At 28.0% G+C, this 17,809-nt stretch overlaps 1 protein-coding gene across 1 annotated transcript; it reads left to right on the top strand.

Annotated features, from left to right (window-relative positions):
* The first annotated feature begins 1,925 nt into the window (after positions 1 to 1,925).
* LOC132945629 (zinc finger protein 260-like) lies at positions 1,926 to 15,463 on the top strand. The gene is made up of 8 exons (XM_061015400.1): positions 1,926 to 1,972; positions 2,041 to 2,130; positions 4,578 to 5,647; positions 5,813 to 5,908; positions 14,099 to 14,371; positions 15,045 to 15,144; positions 15,212 to 15,294; positions 15,417 to 15,463. The coding sequence occupies exons 1-8, from the start codon at positions 1,926 to 1,928 to the stop codon at positions 15,461 to 15,463; spliced, it is 1,806 nt and encodes a 601-aa protein (XP_060871383.1).
* The last annotated feature ends 2,346 nt before the right edge of the window (positions 15,464 to 17,809 follow it).

Below are 17,809 nucleotides of genomic sequence, written 5' to 3'. Positions count from 1 at the left end.
TATAATAAAAGAGTTCATGGCTTTTTTTATGTTTTACTCACATTCAAACAGAAAAATAAATACTATTACCTAATATTATATTATTTTTAAATAATTAAGTTAATAGCTAAGTTAAAAAATATATTGTACCTAAGTAATAAGTTGTATTCCATACTCTTTTTATTTATTAAAATTGCTATTGGACAAGCTGGTCACATGAAAAATGTTTAGCAGATCCATATCTTAACGAGTAGGTACTTATAAGTAGTAATATTAATAATACTATTCAATATTCTAAGATACAATAATATATTAAATTAACATATTTTATACATCTTACCGATTTCCAGACATACTATACTATAATGACACTGATCACAATATACACAATCGCATTGATAACTGTATGCTATACTATACAGAATAGAATAATAACGATGCTGAGTTAAAATTTGTTATTAAAGTTACCTATAAAAGTTTACTTGAATGATATTATGCTCATAGCTTATGGGTTTGTCTTCAAAGTTAAAATTCTATAAGTAATATAAACATACTTTTGTTTTTCGTAATTTTGTTTCTGTGTAATTAATAATAATTATTTATTATTTCCAAGTTTCAAATATTTCAAAAATGTCAATATTAGTTTATTATTAAACGAATGATTCTCCTCGTCAGTCTTCACGTTAATATTATACAGACTGATTTTTTAAGCATGCTCACACTATATTTTGTATTTCAATTGTACATAATATGTGCGTGTACATAATTATACAAATTCTGATTTTTAGAAATTTTAAATATACTTGAAGATTTTCGAATACTTTTTTTTACCATTTAAGAATGATATTGTTACAACACAATCATCTGAATCAAAATTCGAACTTGTAGTTTTCGATTTATAGGTATAACTTTGTGTACTAAGGATAATACGTATATGGATATTAGCTAAGTATAGATTTGGGAGCTTTGATGATTTGAAAATGTTAGTAGTTAGTTGTTTGTACTAATTACCGTTGATCTATTAAATAAAAAAATTGTAAAAATTATTAAGTAGGTATACTGATAATAGTGAAAAGATATGTAATAGATCTAATATTACGTAGGTATTTATAGTTTTTAATTGTAAAACCATATTATATGGATTATCCTTAATATACACATTTAATTAATTCAGCAACTACTTATTAGAATTTTGATTTAGATACATCTACATTTACAAGAATATCATCTGCAAAATAATTTGCAATAAAATAGGAAATTCTCATCTAAAAAATAGAAGTATGTATAGCTATAGGACACTCTTTAATAGTAGTTCAAAAAATATCGTGAATTTGAATATAAGGTCTTTAGGTATACTTAAAAATTCTACAAAATCAGAAAAAACTTAAGTGAGCATATCTTCACCAAAATGCCAAGTAAATTTTTTTTTTCATTATGGCGCCCCATAAAAAACTAATCCATTGGCCTTTGGTGTGCCAGACCGACACTGGTAATATAACTATCAGAACAATTTACCTAGTTTTTCATATTTCTCTATTATATTATAATTATAATAGAGTTATATATTTTTGTGTTTTCTTTTGATATATGATTTGCTATAAAAACTATATAATAATTAAAATTTATCTTTACAGATTTAAATTTTGAAGTTCCTTTTGATTTGAGTTGAAAATGGCAGTGACGAGCATGGCGTGGCAGAGCCCACTATTAATGACAATATGACGTTCTTTTATTTTTCAAAAAGCAATTTATGTGATACATTTGTTTTGTTTGTGTACTTGAAATAAAGTGTACAACAGGAACTTAATGATTTCAGTTTTTTAATGGTTGGTGCCAAAATGTTTAGTCTGTAATATTGTGTCACCAAATGCTAATTTGTTTTAAAATATACATAATTTTAATTGTTTATGTTCACAGTAATTAAGATACCCTAAGGAGGACATATTATGGAACCATTTAGAAAGTCTATTAATGATTCTGAAGTAAATTCCAAGTAAGCAAATACAATATTAGGTAGTGAAACATTACAAAAGTTTATAATTTATTTACTATTCAAATTAGATGTGATGATCAAGAATTCGATAGAGTTATTAAACGAGAATTGATTGAAGATACAGACAATAATGATGATAACCAATCATCACAATTTGGGTAAGAATTGTATTTACTTAATAATATAATATGACATTTAATGATAATAACCTAACTGATATGCAACTATATTTAACAATTAAATTGACAGAAATTATAATAGACATTGAAGCCTACCAATGATAGAATCTTACTATTATTACTAACAAAAGTTATTAATTACTTAGGTTAATTTGTGTTTAGGCGATTGTTTAAGAGATCATGGCAACAATGTCTCTTTGTTAGTCAAACTGTAATGTATGGTACTGAACAATTTGTAAAAATTAACTTAATATGACTATAAAACGTATTAACTGTTTAGTAACTGCAGGTCATTGAAAATAAATTTGTTATCAGGTTAGAAGTTACTTTTTAAAAAAATATTTATTTATTTATTTGCAAATAAAACAATTAAAGTTAATTTTTAACATGTTTTTCCTCACCTTATTTATGCAATGCTTGATATAGAGGTGAGGAATACTTAAGAAGTATTATTTAATGTGAAATTAAAGACTAAAGAAAAAAAAAGAAAAAATGTAAAGATTGTATAAGTTGCATTACTATCCCTTCCTAGTCTATAATCCATTAATAATCCAAGATAGTTTAATTTACTAATTTTTTCAAGTTTTATACATTGTCGGCCACATTTGATATTTAAGTTAGGTTTGGTACAGAATGGAAAATCCAATAATGTCCATGCAAAACTTTATTAACAGGTGAATTTATAATAAAGAAATTTCGATTTTAGTATATTTAGCTTTAACTTTTTCTTGAAAAAGTGTTAGATCTATAATTTCCTCATGATATTTTATTGCTTGGTTTAAGTAATGAGGTTATAACACATTTTCAAAACGCTAAGAGAAAATGACCAATTAATGACTTATTAAAAATTAACAATTAGGGTATAGAAATAGATTTAGAAATTTTCTTATGAATGTAATTTGTCAAATCATTGTCATACAAATAAATAATTATAATTGTTAATCATATCAATATACTCACTAATCTCTTCAGTACTAATTGGATTAAGAAAAATACTACCATTGCGTTTTCCTTTATCATTAAATTGGACTATATCAGAACTTATGTTCTATTTCTAAATTTTCCCTACGTTTACAGAAAAATCATCAAGTACATTACAAATTTCAGTTTTAGATTCAATGACAATACCATCTTTATCAGTAATAATATTAATTTTATTCATATGTATGCTCGGCTTACCCATGATCTCAAATAACATTTCAGATTTGTTTACTGTCAGATTTATGTTAATTTAATTTATTTTGACAGAATATTTATTTTGATTTCTTATTAATGAGTTTAACATATTCCTATATAATTTGTAGAATTTCCTAAATTTTCAAAGATCAAAAAGGTCGTTAAAGCACAGCTAACTTCCTTTTAAGGATAATTAAGTGTGCGATGACTTACAAATTTAAAATTTGTGCTTACAAATACAAAATTGAACGAATCAATCATTAATAGTAGGTTCTCATGAATTGCAATTTTTAGTTCTTGTTTTTCCGATTATTATTATGTCTGAGGATTCTCTAAGCAATACATTTACACAATCATATTTAAAATATGTTCCTAATAAGTATGACCATTATTTATAACCATTAAGTTTTAATTCGAAATCATTTCGAATCCAGGTTTCACGTAATACAATAACACTAAAACAGCCGTTTTCAACTATCCTTAAAAGTTTAAATCATGGCTAACTTCCTCGAAACTTGGCTGTTTTGGCATTTCGAAGTTTTTGACTATGCCAAAATGTCTTTGACAATTTGTTAGTCATTCCCAACCTAATTATCCTTAAAAAGAAGATAGCTGTGCTTTATCAAGCTTTTTGAACTTTGACTGTTCCAAATCGTCCAGCCCAATTTGTAAGTATGTTCAAGCACGAATGGAGGGATGACTTACACATTATAATGCATACTTACAAATACATACAAATTGCGCAGGATGATTTGGAACAATCAAAAATTAAAAAACTCGTTAAAGCACTGCTAACTTCCTTTTAAGGATAATTAAGTGGATGATGACTTACAAATTTAAAATTCGTGCTTACAAATACTTACAAATTGTCAACGACATTTAGGCATACTCAAAAACTTTGAAATACCAAAACAGCCAAGTTTCGAGGAATTTAGCCGTGATTTAAACTTTTAAGGATAATTGAAAACAGCTGTACTTACAAATTACCAAACTGTGCTTACATTAACTTACAAATGACTAACAAATTGTTGACAAGATTTGGAGCCAACGTTTTCACATTGTGCGGTCAACCTCACGGACCTATTACAAAAATAATTTTGAAAGCTATGCATTGAACTAATTTACTATATTCTCTAACGCATGATAAAATTTAATATTAATAATTTTAAATAATAGATAATGTGCATTATTATCAAACTTTCCTATTACAATCTGCATTATAATCATTTTCGAAATTATTTTCATTTTAGAGTTAAAAGCGAATTTGAAGGAGATATAATCAAAAATCATACCAAAATAAAAATCGAAAAGGATTTGAACGATGGTTATGTATTGGAAGGAACAGTTAAAACCGAATTCAACTCTTCAGAACTAATTATTCAATTGAATTCGGACACGACATCGAAATCAATTAACTCAAATGCACTCTTCACAAGACGTCCAAATATTCATACCAGCGGAAGAAAAAACTTGTTTTTTTGTGACAAATGTAAAAAGTCGTACTTTACCAAATCATTTTTGATTAAACATATATTGCGATGTACGGGAAAGCTCTATAAAACTGATGTACATGATGAAGGTGTTTCTCAAGCAAAAGATTTAATGAAGCATAAAAGGACAAGGTATACTGGATTAAAGCCTTATGTATGTAATATATGCGATAAAAATTTTCATAAACCATCACTTTTAACAGTGCATTCAAGAAAACATAGTGGAGTTAAGCCATTTGAATGTGATATATGTCAGAAAAGGTTTACTGGAAAAGGATATTTAAAAACCCATAAAATGACACATACTAGAGTTAAGCCATTTCAATGTGATATCTGTAATAAAGCGTTTTTGCGAAAAGGAGATTTAAAAAGGCATATAATGACACATACTGGAGATAAACCATACAAATGTGATTCCTGCGATAAATTGTTTTCTCAAGCTGGACATTTAAAAGACCATAAAAATACACATACTGGAGAAAAACCATATAAATGTGATACCTGCTACAAAGTGTTTTCTCAAGCACCAAATTTAAAAAGGCATAAAATGACACATACTAGAATTAAGCCATTTCAATGTGATATCTGTAATAAAGCGTTTTCGCAAAAAGCAGATTTAAAAAAGCATATAAGGACACATACTGGTGATAAACCATATGCATGTAATAACTGTGATAAAAGGTTTACTCAAGTAGGAAGTTTAAAAATCCATAAAAATACACATACTGGATACAAACCATATGAATGTGATTCCTGCGATAAAAGGTTTTATCAACCAGAAGTTTTAAAAAGGCACAAAAGGACACACAGTGGAGATAAACCATTTAAATGTGATTCCTGCAATAAATTGTTTTCTCAAGCTGAAAATTTAAAAACCCATAAAAATACACATATTGGAGTTAAGCTATATGCATGTGATATCTGTAAAAAAAGTTTTGCTCTAAACGGAGATCTAAAAAAGCATAAAAGGACACATACTGATAATAAACCATAAGCATGTGATATTTGTGATAAAAGGTTTACTCAAGCAGGAAATTTAAAAATCCATATAAATACACATACTGGAGTTAAGCCATATGAATGTGATCTGTGTAAAAAAATGTCTTGCTCAAAAATAATATTTAAAAATGCATAAAGGACACATACTGGAGATAAACCATATGAATGTGATCCCTGTAAATAAAGTTTTGCTCAAAAAGGAAGTATAAAAATCAACGCAAGGAAACATACCATTAAAAGGCTTTAAAAATGCACATTTCTTTGACAGGATTTGATAAGACCATAAATTACTCATTTCTTATGTATTAAAAATAATGTAATCTAAGATAATGTAAAATAATGTAAGTATAATCATCACTGTACTTTTAAAAGATTAATTTTTGTATATTATGTTTCTCTGCTAATTCACAGTTATATTGCTTTTTTTTTTACCAGCTGCGATTACACTACTATTTAATTTAATAGTTTACTCATTTTTTTAGAGATATGTTTAATGTTATATTCATTTTAAAATCTATGTATTATAATTTTAGGATTAAGATACCTACTAAAAGTATTCAACAAAATATGTCTAAATAAGGAAAAATTGAAACCTTGAATTTTTAGGGTAAATCAGTTTTTGAAAAAATTGATTTTGTTCTTGGTGTAATTCTAAAATAAATAATATTAAACACGTGAAATGTTCACTGAATGTTTATATCAGCATTTTTTATACACCCTGAACCGTATTTAAGGGGGGCAACGGAGACATTTGCCCCAGGTGGCCTTTAATTGATATATTTAGGGGGCGGCCAGGCACCGGTGTATATTGTATTAATGAAATTTTTTTTGGTAAGTATTTGTTTGAGTACCTTGGTATGTACTATACTTGGACTTTTTGCATTGCATTACTATGGTACGGACATATGGCGTAATTTACTAATTTTGTCAGTCAATGCAAAATATTCGTTTTTATAATTTTTTTTTTAGTTTTCAATAATATTGTATGTTGTACGTTTTGACAATAATAAAAATAATATTTCATCACTATCCGTGTTTTTAACAAATATTTCATAGATTAAGAATTATAACTAAACAATTAAAAAACCGATAATTTTTATTTTATTTATAATTTTTAATAAATAAATGTCTTTTTATGTCCATCATTTTAAAATTTATATCCTACCATGTGTAATATCTCAGAATTGTTGGCCTTCATTATCATTAACACACAGTCCCCGAGCATACCAAGTCACAATTATCTACAGTTAAGCTTACTTATAGGGTACAATTCCTATTATTAAAACAGGTAGCACGCGCTAATGCAGTAATGATCGCAGTATTATGTAACAAATGTCCCCCCGACCATTATGCAGTGTTCGATGTTGGGACACAGAAGCCTACGGTCACTCGGCACCGTTCGCGCCTTATGTGTCTCCCAGCGGTACACATCGACAGATAGGGCTTACTGTTCCCCGCAAATAATTAATGAATTAAAATATTGAAAACGACGAAACTGACCAACCACTATACACAATATTCATCGTCACCTGAGCTCCATCGTCGATGGTCGAACACTTCTTTTTCAACGACTGCTGACCTAGACTAACGCCACACACCGTCACGTCTCCAAAACTTTCATTTTTCAGACACCTGCACCAATAAACCTCGTGGTCAACCGTCATGTAGTGAACACGTACCTTGATTATCAATTTTGTTTTCAACATTGACCATCCCACAACAATTATGGGCTAAGTCGACGACGTGGGCCCATGGATGGGCAAAGCTGATTCATATTTAGCCATTTCAGTTTTCACCGGCTCAAGTCAGCGTCAAATGTCGTAATATAAAATTTCTCTTGGTCCCCCTTTTTAAGCACGATTTGTAGGCGTCGCAAGACGCGGGCCCCCTCTTTTCCTTTTTCCCTGATATTTTCTGTCGCAAGCCCCACGCCTAGGTGGAAAACAAAAAGATGCGTTGCATGTATTACTCCCTGTAACAGCTGTAAACCAGTGAGGGCTACCACAAGCAATAATGTGCTGTGCCGTGAGTATTGTTAATTATTATTAGTATTTCTAACGAAATACAAATTATTATTATATCTTGCGAAATATCACGTTTATTCTTTTCCAAATTCACTTGTCTGAATGTCAAATTATTATCATACTAAAAAATTATTATTATTCATTAGTGTACCTATCCTGTGTTTGAATACTAAAAATATCTTAAACTAGACTGGGTTTAATAGACTCTCAGCTTAAGTTTAAACGGTGAAAAAATCAACATCAGTTTTATATTGCCGGATTCACGGCCTATAAATCATAAACAATTGTGTTTAAGTGTTTAACATATGTGATTTTCCGTATTTTGACAAGATTTGAACTTTAAATGCTTATAAATAAAAACTGTAACTAAGGATTTCAAATCTTGACAAAATACGGAAAATCACGAAAATAAACAAATTATTTCGAGTTGAGAATTCATAAAAAATTTTCTTTGAAAATGTAATACAAGATTATCCATAAGTTTGTCTACCTTTATCAAAAAAAAAAATAAATATCTTCAATAAAGTCAAATTAAATTTTTATGAGCGTTTGAAATTCATATTTTTACAACATTTGATATTCACTTAATTTTTCATGTAATGATTTTTCTATTTTGTTGTTATTCAAAAACGAATAACTGTAGATACATGAAAATTTTACTGAATTTTTATATTAAAATTTTCTATACACCATACAGTTTTGAAAATATTTTAATTATTTTTGAGCAGTTTGCGGACATTGTCAGTTTTCAATTTTTTTAGTTTTTTTTTCTATAAATATCAATAAATATTTTATTTGTCGGGTAAAAAGCGTGAAGATTTAACGCAATGCTCCTGATATATTGTTACAATATCAGTTGAAAAATATTAAAAATATATAGGCACAATTTTTTTTTATAAGCATTTAAAGTTCAAATTTTGACAAATTGTATCAAATTTAAAATTTAATAATTTTTTTGTAGTTAAAAATTTATAAAATGTTCAACTTTTATAGCTAAGGATTAAAAATTTAAAACAAGGTTCCACGTAAATAGGTTATATATAAATTACTTTATTAACAATAATATCATCAAATAAACTTGGTAATATCATATGCTGACTGACCGTTTTCGCTCAGAATCGTTTTTCTTATACAATGATATATCATTGAATTCAAATTTAACACCATCCATTACAGTGACCCACTTGTAACCTATTGTACAGCAGAGCGATATATAATTACCCAACTTTTTTATTTTGGCTTGTATTAACGGGCGTAGACCGTTATTAGGGCGAATCGACCCAAATTATAGTCCGTTTAGGCGAATAGATATATACCGTTTGGGCGAGGGTTTATTCTACTAAAACTACTGTTTGGAGCTTTGTGCGAATAAGGTTTAAATAGGTTTATAAGTAAATTAATTTTATATATTGTATAGTAATGTACATAATTATTCATAGTATTATTACCCACAGTATTATGATTTATTATATAGTAATCACTAATCTACATCATACAAATAATAATTAAAATAACACATGATATAATATTATAATAAGGTTTGAATTGGTTTATAAATACAATTATTTATATTAATAGTGATTAATAATGATAAGCAACGATATCATACGGATCTAGGTTTTTCCCTCGTGCGGTTAAACAAAAATTCTACTCGCCCAAAAGATACAAATGATATTCGCTAAACATACCATAAATTTGTTGGTGAAAATTAGTACCTTCGCCCAAACGACCACCGACCTTATTAACAGTTTAAACTCCTACCTAGCTTATAATCTATAGGTTATACCTAATGTATGTAGGTATTACCATTTCCATCTAATACTATAAAATCGCAAGAAAAACAGCTGATCTATAGGGAATTCATGGAGGATCTCATGGTGGAAAAAATTAAACACCGCTCCGTTTCCCCAGTCCGCCGGACCAATCCCGTCGATTCCCTATAGCGCGGCCAATCGCGTACCTTCGCAGCGGCGGCGGCGGCGGTCGGTTTTTAAACGTTTTCGAAAAATGTTACGCTTTTTACGATGTTTTTCGACTTTTAGACATTTTCACATATAGTTCGTTTCTTTTAAAAGCCGCGTGGTTTGTACGCGATATCGGTCAATAGCCATCGCAATCGACGCCAGCGTAGGTCGTTATTATCGCTTTTCGTTTCGTCTTTTCAATTGCCGTTTGTGCTCTATTTGTTAAGTTTATTTCTTTTGAACCCCGTGAATATGCGGTTTGTACACTTAAAAATTCGCGTTCAGGAAATGTCAGTCGGTCTTCGTTCCAACGCACAAGTGCACAATTAATATATACTGTTTTTTTTGTTTTGTTTTTGATTCAATAAATATTGCATTATGTGATTGTTTGGTCCTTAATAACGTAGCTGGTATATTGCTTAACGTAAACACAATTAAATGTATTATTAAACACAAATAAATGTATTATTCAAGCATACATAATAACGGTCAGATAAGTGAATAAAATACAATTAAAGTTTAAACAGTGTGTGAATTATGATACATAGAATTATATACGATTACATCGATGTATATCGAATATATTGGTTTACGTCGCTCCGTAGACACACAGCTTAATTGTTGAAGTTTTGGCCATGATTTGCATCACAAACTGTGGCTCGATAGGTTAGGCGTAGGCTTCCCAAACATAGGATGATAGGTAGGTCCGGGTTCGAAACCGTCGTAGCTCTGTTCGGGCGGCAACCGGATGTACCGTGTATTCGAAGGCACGGCCGCCCGTCAATTGACTTTTTTGCATTTTTTTCACGTTATATTTCATAAATAATATAATAATATACATGTTAATTTTACATTATATGACTGTATATTATATATTATGTACCTATATGTTATTTAAATTATTAGGAATTTAACACATATTATTTTTTTTAAATTGTCTTTGTTTTATTTTTCGTAAGTTATTTCGAATGTTGTGTGATTGGGTTTTTGGAAAATACTATTTTTTCTATTCACTTATAGCAGCTATACATACTAGACTTATTTTCTGCAGCACATTGTTCGCTATCCGACTAAGTCGGATAGCCTACCTAGCTGACGAACTTTAAAGTTAATAGATTTTGACTTGATGTGACTGACTTTCTAGACACTCCAACACGGTTTTCGACTTTACACTTTTTACATAAGAAAAAGTACCGGACATGCGACGGCACATACCTACCATTCAATTCGCCGTAGACGGATTGCTCATTTTGGTTTCGTCTTAGACGGTGATGACTGACTTCCTTAACACTTAAACATGCAGGTTTTTGCATTTTTTTTTTTTTTTGATATAATTATATATACATTAAAGGTACATCATTCATAGGTATCATTCATAGGTATCAAACATTCAAAAATAATAATGCAAATTCATTGGCATCTGAACCCTAATAATAGATCCATTTATATTTGAATTGTTGAAGTTTAAATAAATTTTCTTTTACAAGATCATTGAGTTTTAATTAAATGACTGAGTTGAACATTTAACATATTAAGCAGAAGTTGTTTTTGTTCTAAGCCATGTGTATACTAAAGGATAAATTAAATATGATGACTATTCTAAGTTATCATCATTAAATATTGTTTTTTATTTTAGTGCATCGTGCGATTTATTCAAACACACAACTTGATGGTATTAGTATGCAATAACCAACACATCTTTGCCACATCTGCCACCAGAGAGAATTTAAGAATACCCTGAAAGTTTCCATATTCTTGAAGGTGTTTTGGAAGTACAGTGGTTAGCCAGGGGCATGAATAAGCTGAAAATATCTCGGATCTTTTCCACTACTTCCAGAAATATTGGATGAATATAATTGGACCACATGACTTCTATGTATACGGTGTCAATATCAGAACCAACAAATATATTGAAAGCTTCCATAGTACAATTAAGACAACTATTGGCAGACATCCACCAATTTGGACCTTCACACAAGAAATTGCAACATAATTAGTTAATTAATTTATGTACAAAATATTAAGTTAACAATTGTGAATTCTTTACTTGTAGATTGATTACAATTAGTAGAAAGGAGAGTAAGGAGAGAAATGCAGCAGATTATAAATGGCCATCAGTTAAATACCTAATAAATAGACATAAAAGATGCAATTTTTCTGTTGATAACACGTCAAATAATAAAAGAAAAATTTAATTTACATCATTAAATCTTATAGGTACTAATTATACTCTATTAGTAGGTAATTATATGTTTTAATAAACATTATTCTCATACTAAAATCATTACTTTTCTTCTACTATTTTAAAATACTTACCTATCTTTATGAATGTGGTGGTAATTTGGTCAACAATGTAAAAATAAGTAGGCACATAATATATTTAATATTTATACATTATAAAATAAAGTATATGAATAAATATAACGATAAAGAAAAAATATACTATCAAATAAAACTTAGCCTGGAATGTTACAATTTTAGTTCATTTTAAGACAGATTTCCTGACAATTATAATTATTCGTAAATAGGTATTTATGAATAATATAATTATACTTTCCACTGTAAATGTGTCATTTATTTTTCTTTTATATGGAAATGGACAAATTTTATTAATCTTAGTACTTTATTTATGCATAGATGATAGATGAATAGTAATTTCAAGACCGTTTTTTAAAATGTATTATTTGTCATCAGACAGCACTCTACAGTCCACACACATTTTAACATGGTAGTACAAAGTTAAGCTTGCAGAACAATAGAAAATGGAAATAATCATTAATGATTTATCAGTGGTTCATCATCGCATACAAATTAGGCCGTTTTTAACTTGTAAAGGAATCTCATACCAGAGGGTAAAAAATATAAATATAATAAATGTTAATTTAATAAAATTTGTATTGTGTCAATATGTTTTTGTTTGAGAAAATGTAAAAAAAAATAGGTATTCATTCAAGTTTTTGAATTGTAGTTTAGGTAAAAATAGTTATATTATGCCAAACAATGTTTACTTAATTAAATAAATTAAAATTTGTGGTTAGATAGGTATATCTATTATAAAATTAATCACAATCTAATTCTTTATTAAATTTGGACACCAAGAATTCCTCTTTACATGTTAACGATATCTAATAGGAATTATTTGATTGACAATTCACTTGTTAGTGGATAACGGATAGAGGTGTTATGAAAATCTTTCAAGAAGTTGATAAGTTTAAAACCGTAAAGCCTCTTCTAACAATTTGCCTTTAAGGTGATTGTGCATTTGTGAATCATTGATCATAATATTTGAAGTACAGGTTTATAAATTAATTTAGATTTAAATTTCAAATAATATCACACTACATCAATACATTAGGTATACCTAATTGTCCACAAGGTGCCCATTGATTAAATATACATTCTTTTTTTATTGTAAAAATAAGCTGTAAATTTGTCTAGATAATTTTTGTATGTTTAATCTACATAGTATGATAAGCGCTATTTCAGTTGTTGAAACCCTGAAGGGCTATACATAATTAAATAAGACGGCAAAAAGGAAAAAAAATCTAAATTTGTTAAAGACAAGGTTGTGTGTATGCATGTCAACGTAAAATCGCAAACTTTTAATAAGATACATTGATTAAACCCATTCCTTAAGGTGCCTTTATACTGTATCGTGTCGCCCATAATTTAGGATGTCGTGTTAAAATTAAAGTGTTTTGATTGGCTGAACATTGTGGTTACTTAATTATTATACCATGTTACCAAGAGTTACCAGAAAGTTGAAAATTTTTCAACTTTGTGGTAACGGTGGTTTAATTGTTACCTATCAACTACCTTCTATCAAAATAATAATTTTACAAAACATCAAGATAAAATAAATAATATTATATTATAATTATTAATTGGTAATTTGATTAAATATAATATTATAATATGTTATAAAATTATATTATTATAATACAATATTTATACATTTTATTTGTTACCTTTACAAAATGACTTCATTTCTTCAAGTATGTTTTTTATATATTATTTATGTATTTACTACTACAAGTATTTAAATATCATTATTATTATTAGGTATTTAAAGTATTTTTGAACAATTTAAATTTTTGGTTTTTCTATGTTTATTTATTCATCAATAATAATATTTTGTACTGTCAGGGATCAGTTTGTAAATGTTGCAATAAGTTTGTAGTAAAAAACCAACATCATACATGCCTGTATTCAAAATCAAGTAATTTTTTTTTTATAATATGTTTTATTAAATCTATTTAACATTATTTTAATTTAATATTATTTCTTATGATAGGCCTTATTGAATTAGAACAACTATTACGTCCTGTTTCTACTATTACCAAAACAGAATTACAAAATACAAAATTAATGGGTTACAATGATGATGAAATTTCTGATGATTTTGAAGGGTTGAAAAAGGCTGGTGAAATTTCTAAAGAGGATTACTCACGCCTAATAGAATTCATTGAGCCATGTCGCCCAATTTGGGATCACAAAATAAATTTGAGTGATAGATCAGAAAACGTTAAGGATCGTTTCTGGAACCAAGTGTTTGTGCAGTTTGAAGGTAAATTATTCCAAATTAATTAAACTGTAGACTATAATGTAATATTTTTTTTAAATAATTTAAAATAATATGAATTAGCTATAAAACTTGGTAGGTAGTATATTGAACATTTTAAGTGAATTATACAGTCAAACATTAAAATGTTTTGGCTATGCATATGTTATCAATCTCTCATAAATACATTTTTGATGGATTCATTATCTTATATAATATTAAAAATTACAAAATAAAAAAGGGGGCAAGTGAGTACTGCTGTGCTGTACCATAGGTGTCGGAGTGGACGTGTTAAATTTGAATTCAACTTTTTAAACTACCATGTACTTTGAAAGTTTTAGTGATTTAAATGCGCAACTTAAAAATATAACAATACACATCCATAATTCACCTTGTTACCAGAAACCAACCCAGAAGTTGAAAATTAGAGCATTTTCACTGCTCTGAAAGGTGATGACAGACAGAAAAGAAAACACACATCATTGTAAAATCAATATATTCATCGCTCTGATCACATTCATAAAAGGTGGGGAAGTAGGTACCGCTCGGCTGTACGGTATAGGTTTAAGGGTGGTAGAGTGGATTTAATTATACATTTAACACTTTAAAATAATGTAATTCCAGCTTCTAATTATGACTAATTTATAATTTTTTTTACTGTCACAAAAATATACAATAGAAAAAAAACTAAAACCTAGTGGATGTGAAGGCAAAAAGAAAGAATGGATTCATCTAAAACATTTAACGTTTTTGGAAAGTATGATAGAAAATATTAAACAGTAAGTTAATGTAGATACTATAATGGTAGTCTTAATTTTAATATATTATATTTATATTATGTTTCAGTACATCTTGCAACCTTGCAAATGATGAAACAATCTTATCCACTGACTCTGATATAAGGGAAAAAAATCCAAAGCGTAAACAAAGTGAGTTAATAGGCTCTTAATTTTTATTCAATTTATCATTGTATAATATTTAAAGTGTTTCATTAGAAACTTATTGATACTTATTTTAGTACCTATTTAATTTGTGTTTGTACATATTACAGGTGAAACTTTAAATGTTACTCGTGAACTTTTGAAGAAACTTAAATAGAGTAGACCAATACCACCAGTTCTACCAGTTCAACCAAATACAGGAGAATTAAATGAAAACGAAACATTTTTTAAATATTTGTCTGTAAGAATGAACGGCTTACCAAAAGAAACAATCACTAAATTACAGGATGAATTTCTCTCAGCTGTAAAAAGAGAACAATCAAACAATGTTTAATTTTTAAAATATTGTTGTCTGTGAACCTACTACATATTTTTAAATTCATTATCAATGTTTTTCTAGAGACATAGACTGAAAAGTATTATCAATAAGATTATTAAGTATTATATTATTACTTATTGTCAGAATTTTGCAATGTTACTGTAATTTAAATGATATTTTGTTACTTTAGTTCAAAGTTTTATGTTTTATTTATTACATTAAAAAGATACATTTATATCATATTGGAAATCAAGAGCTCCTTCTCCAGAAAAGTAATTGGTAAATTTTTCTCAGACATCTTTTCCTTTGTTTGGGGGGTTATTAGATCCCATTTGTAGAACTGGCAACAATCCACTTGCTTGATTATCTCTTCTTTTTTGTCTGGTAGTTAACTTATTGTCATGAACTGATTGACAGTAATTTTCAGTTAGGTTAGGTTAGGTTAGGTTAAATATCACTTGTTTTCGAGGATGGTTTTATCTACCAGGATATGGCCGCATTAAATTTGGAAATAAAGGGAATGCCTCATCTCCTACCAGGCAATATGGAAACAACTTGATAGAAGAGCACAATTTTGTTGGACATGGAAGTTGTAGTGTATTATTTAAAAGTCCTTTCCCAATTAGACTATCTTTAAATACACCACCATCACTATACCGGCCAGGTGCTCCAATATCAACCATAATACATTTATAATTAGCATCACAGACCACCAACAGTACAGTACTATGTGAACCTTTATAATTGTAATTTAACAAACCACTATTGAGATATGCCTAAAAAAGATAAATAATTATGTAAATCAATGTTAAAATAAAAATTCTTACTCAACTTAATTAATAAACACAATGTTTTCAATCAATAGCACCAATGCAATTTCCAAAATTCCATTTCTGTTCAAATTCAAGAGCAATTTTTTCCCAGTCTTTTTGGGTAGGAATGGGTAACATCTAAAAATATAATTTTATTGTGAAGATACATAATTTATTATTATTAATAATATAGTAATTTGATACACCTACTTTTGGTGCAAGAACATCCCATAAAACTGAACAACATTGAAAACAATTAAAACAATTTTTAAGCATAATTTAACTACTTAAAAATTAACACAATCCAAAAAATTGATTTTTGTTATAAAAATATTAAAATGTATACTACTGTTAAAATATGACAAAATATACCAATATTTGTTACAGATGATAAAAATTTAAACTATGTTTGATTAAAAAAATTATTATTGTTTAACGTTACCATAAAATATTTGTTGAATGTTCATCAATTAAATCATTAGAAATTTAAGTATGTACTGAGGAGATTCACTTTTGAAGCCCATCAAATCTTGAAATTTATTTATACTTTCAATGTCATTTTGTGTATTTTTATTGTCTTGAAATAAACTATGAATACAAACAAAAAAAATTAAAAAAATAAAAATTGTAAATATCTTGTGGTATTATAAGTAAAAATATACGTTTTATTTATATCGATCAACATTAAATATTAATATTAGTCTTATAGTATAATGTATTTATAATTTTAAAAATAAATTGAATGTAAATAATTGATATAGCAAGAAAACTAAAATAATATGTAGTTAGAATTGAAAGCTTCTCCAACAAAAAAATACCCTCACCTAACCTAACCTAACCTAACCAATTTAATATATTTTTCTAAACAATAACTTGCAAAGGACTCATATCATTTATAAATTGAAAAACTATAATAAATAAGCTGAAAAGTACGTACCTTTTACTCACTAATGGTTTTGGTTCACATAGTTTTAACCAGTCATGAACGTAATTGTTCAGTTGATTTTTTTCATGATTTACTCCGACATTATCTTCCTTTAAAGATCTGAATTATTAAAAAAAATATTAATTAATATGCATGCAATACAAAAAAACTTGTTATTGATTTCAAAATCAAACTTACCGATCAACGGACACCATTTTGAATGGAAAATACTCTTTGTCTTTGTCCAAATCATATTGTTCCGAAGAAGAACTTGTTGAAGAAACTGATTTAACCGAGGATTATAATTGTTTCCTTTAAAAAAAAATGATTTTTGAAAAATGTGGACATACCTGGTTATTGCACCGAGACCTTCAATTTTGTGGTATTGACAATTGACATATCGTGATTATCTATCTATATTATATATTGGATATTTGGTTCCTCTAA

This window comes from Metopolophium dirhodum, chromosome 5, assembly GCF_019925205.1.
Source record: "Metopolophium dirhodum isolate CAU chromosome 5, ASM1992520v1, whole genome shotgun sequence".
Taxonomy (NCBI): Eukaryota; Metazoa; Arthropoda; class Insecta; order Hemiptera; family Aphididae; genus Metopolophium; species Metopolophium dirhodum.
This window is presented reverse-complemented; position numbering and strand designations above follow the sequence as displayed.

Excerpts from the sequence above, each read along its gene's own strand:
- LOC132945629 (XM_061015400.1), top strand. The coding sequence starts at position 1,926 with ATGGAACCATTTAGAAAGTCTATTAATGATTCTGAAGTAAATTCCAA. Across the intron at positions 1,973-2,040 it reads GATTCTGAAGTAAATTCCAA|ATGTGATGATCAAGAATTCG; the intron begins GTAAGCAAATAC and ends TATTCAAATTAG. Across the intron at positions 14,372-15,044 it reads AGTGTTTGTGCAGTTTGAAG|AAAAAAAACTAAAACCTAGT; the intron begins GTAAATTATTCC and ends AATATACAATAG.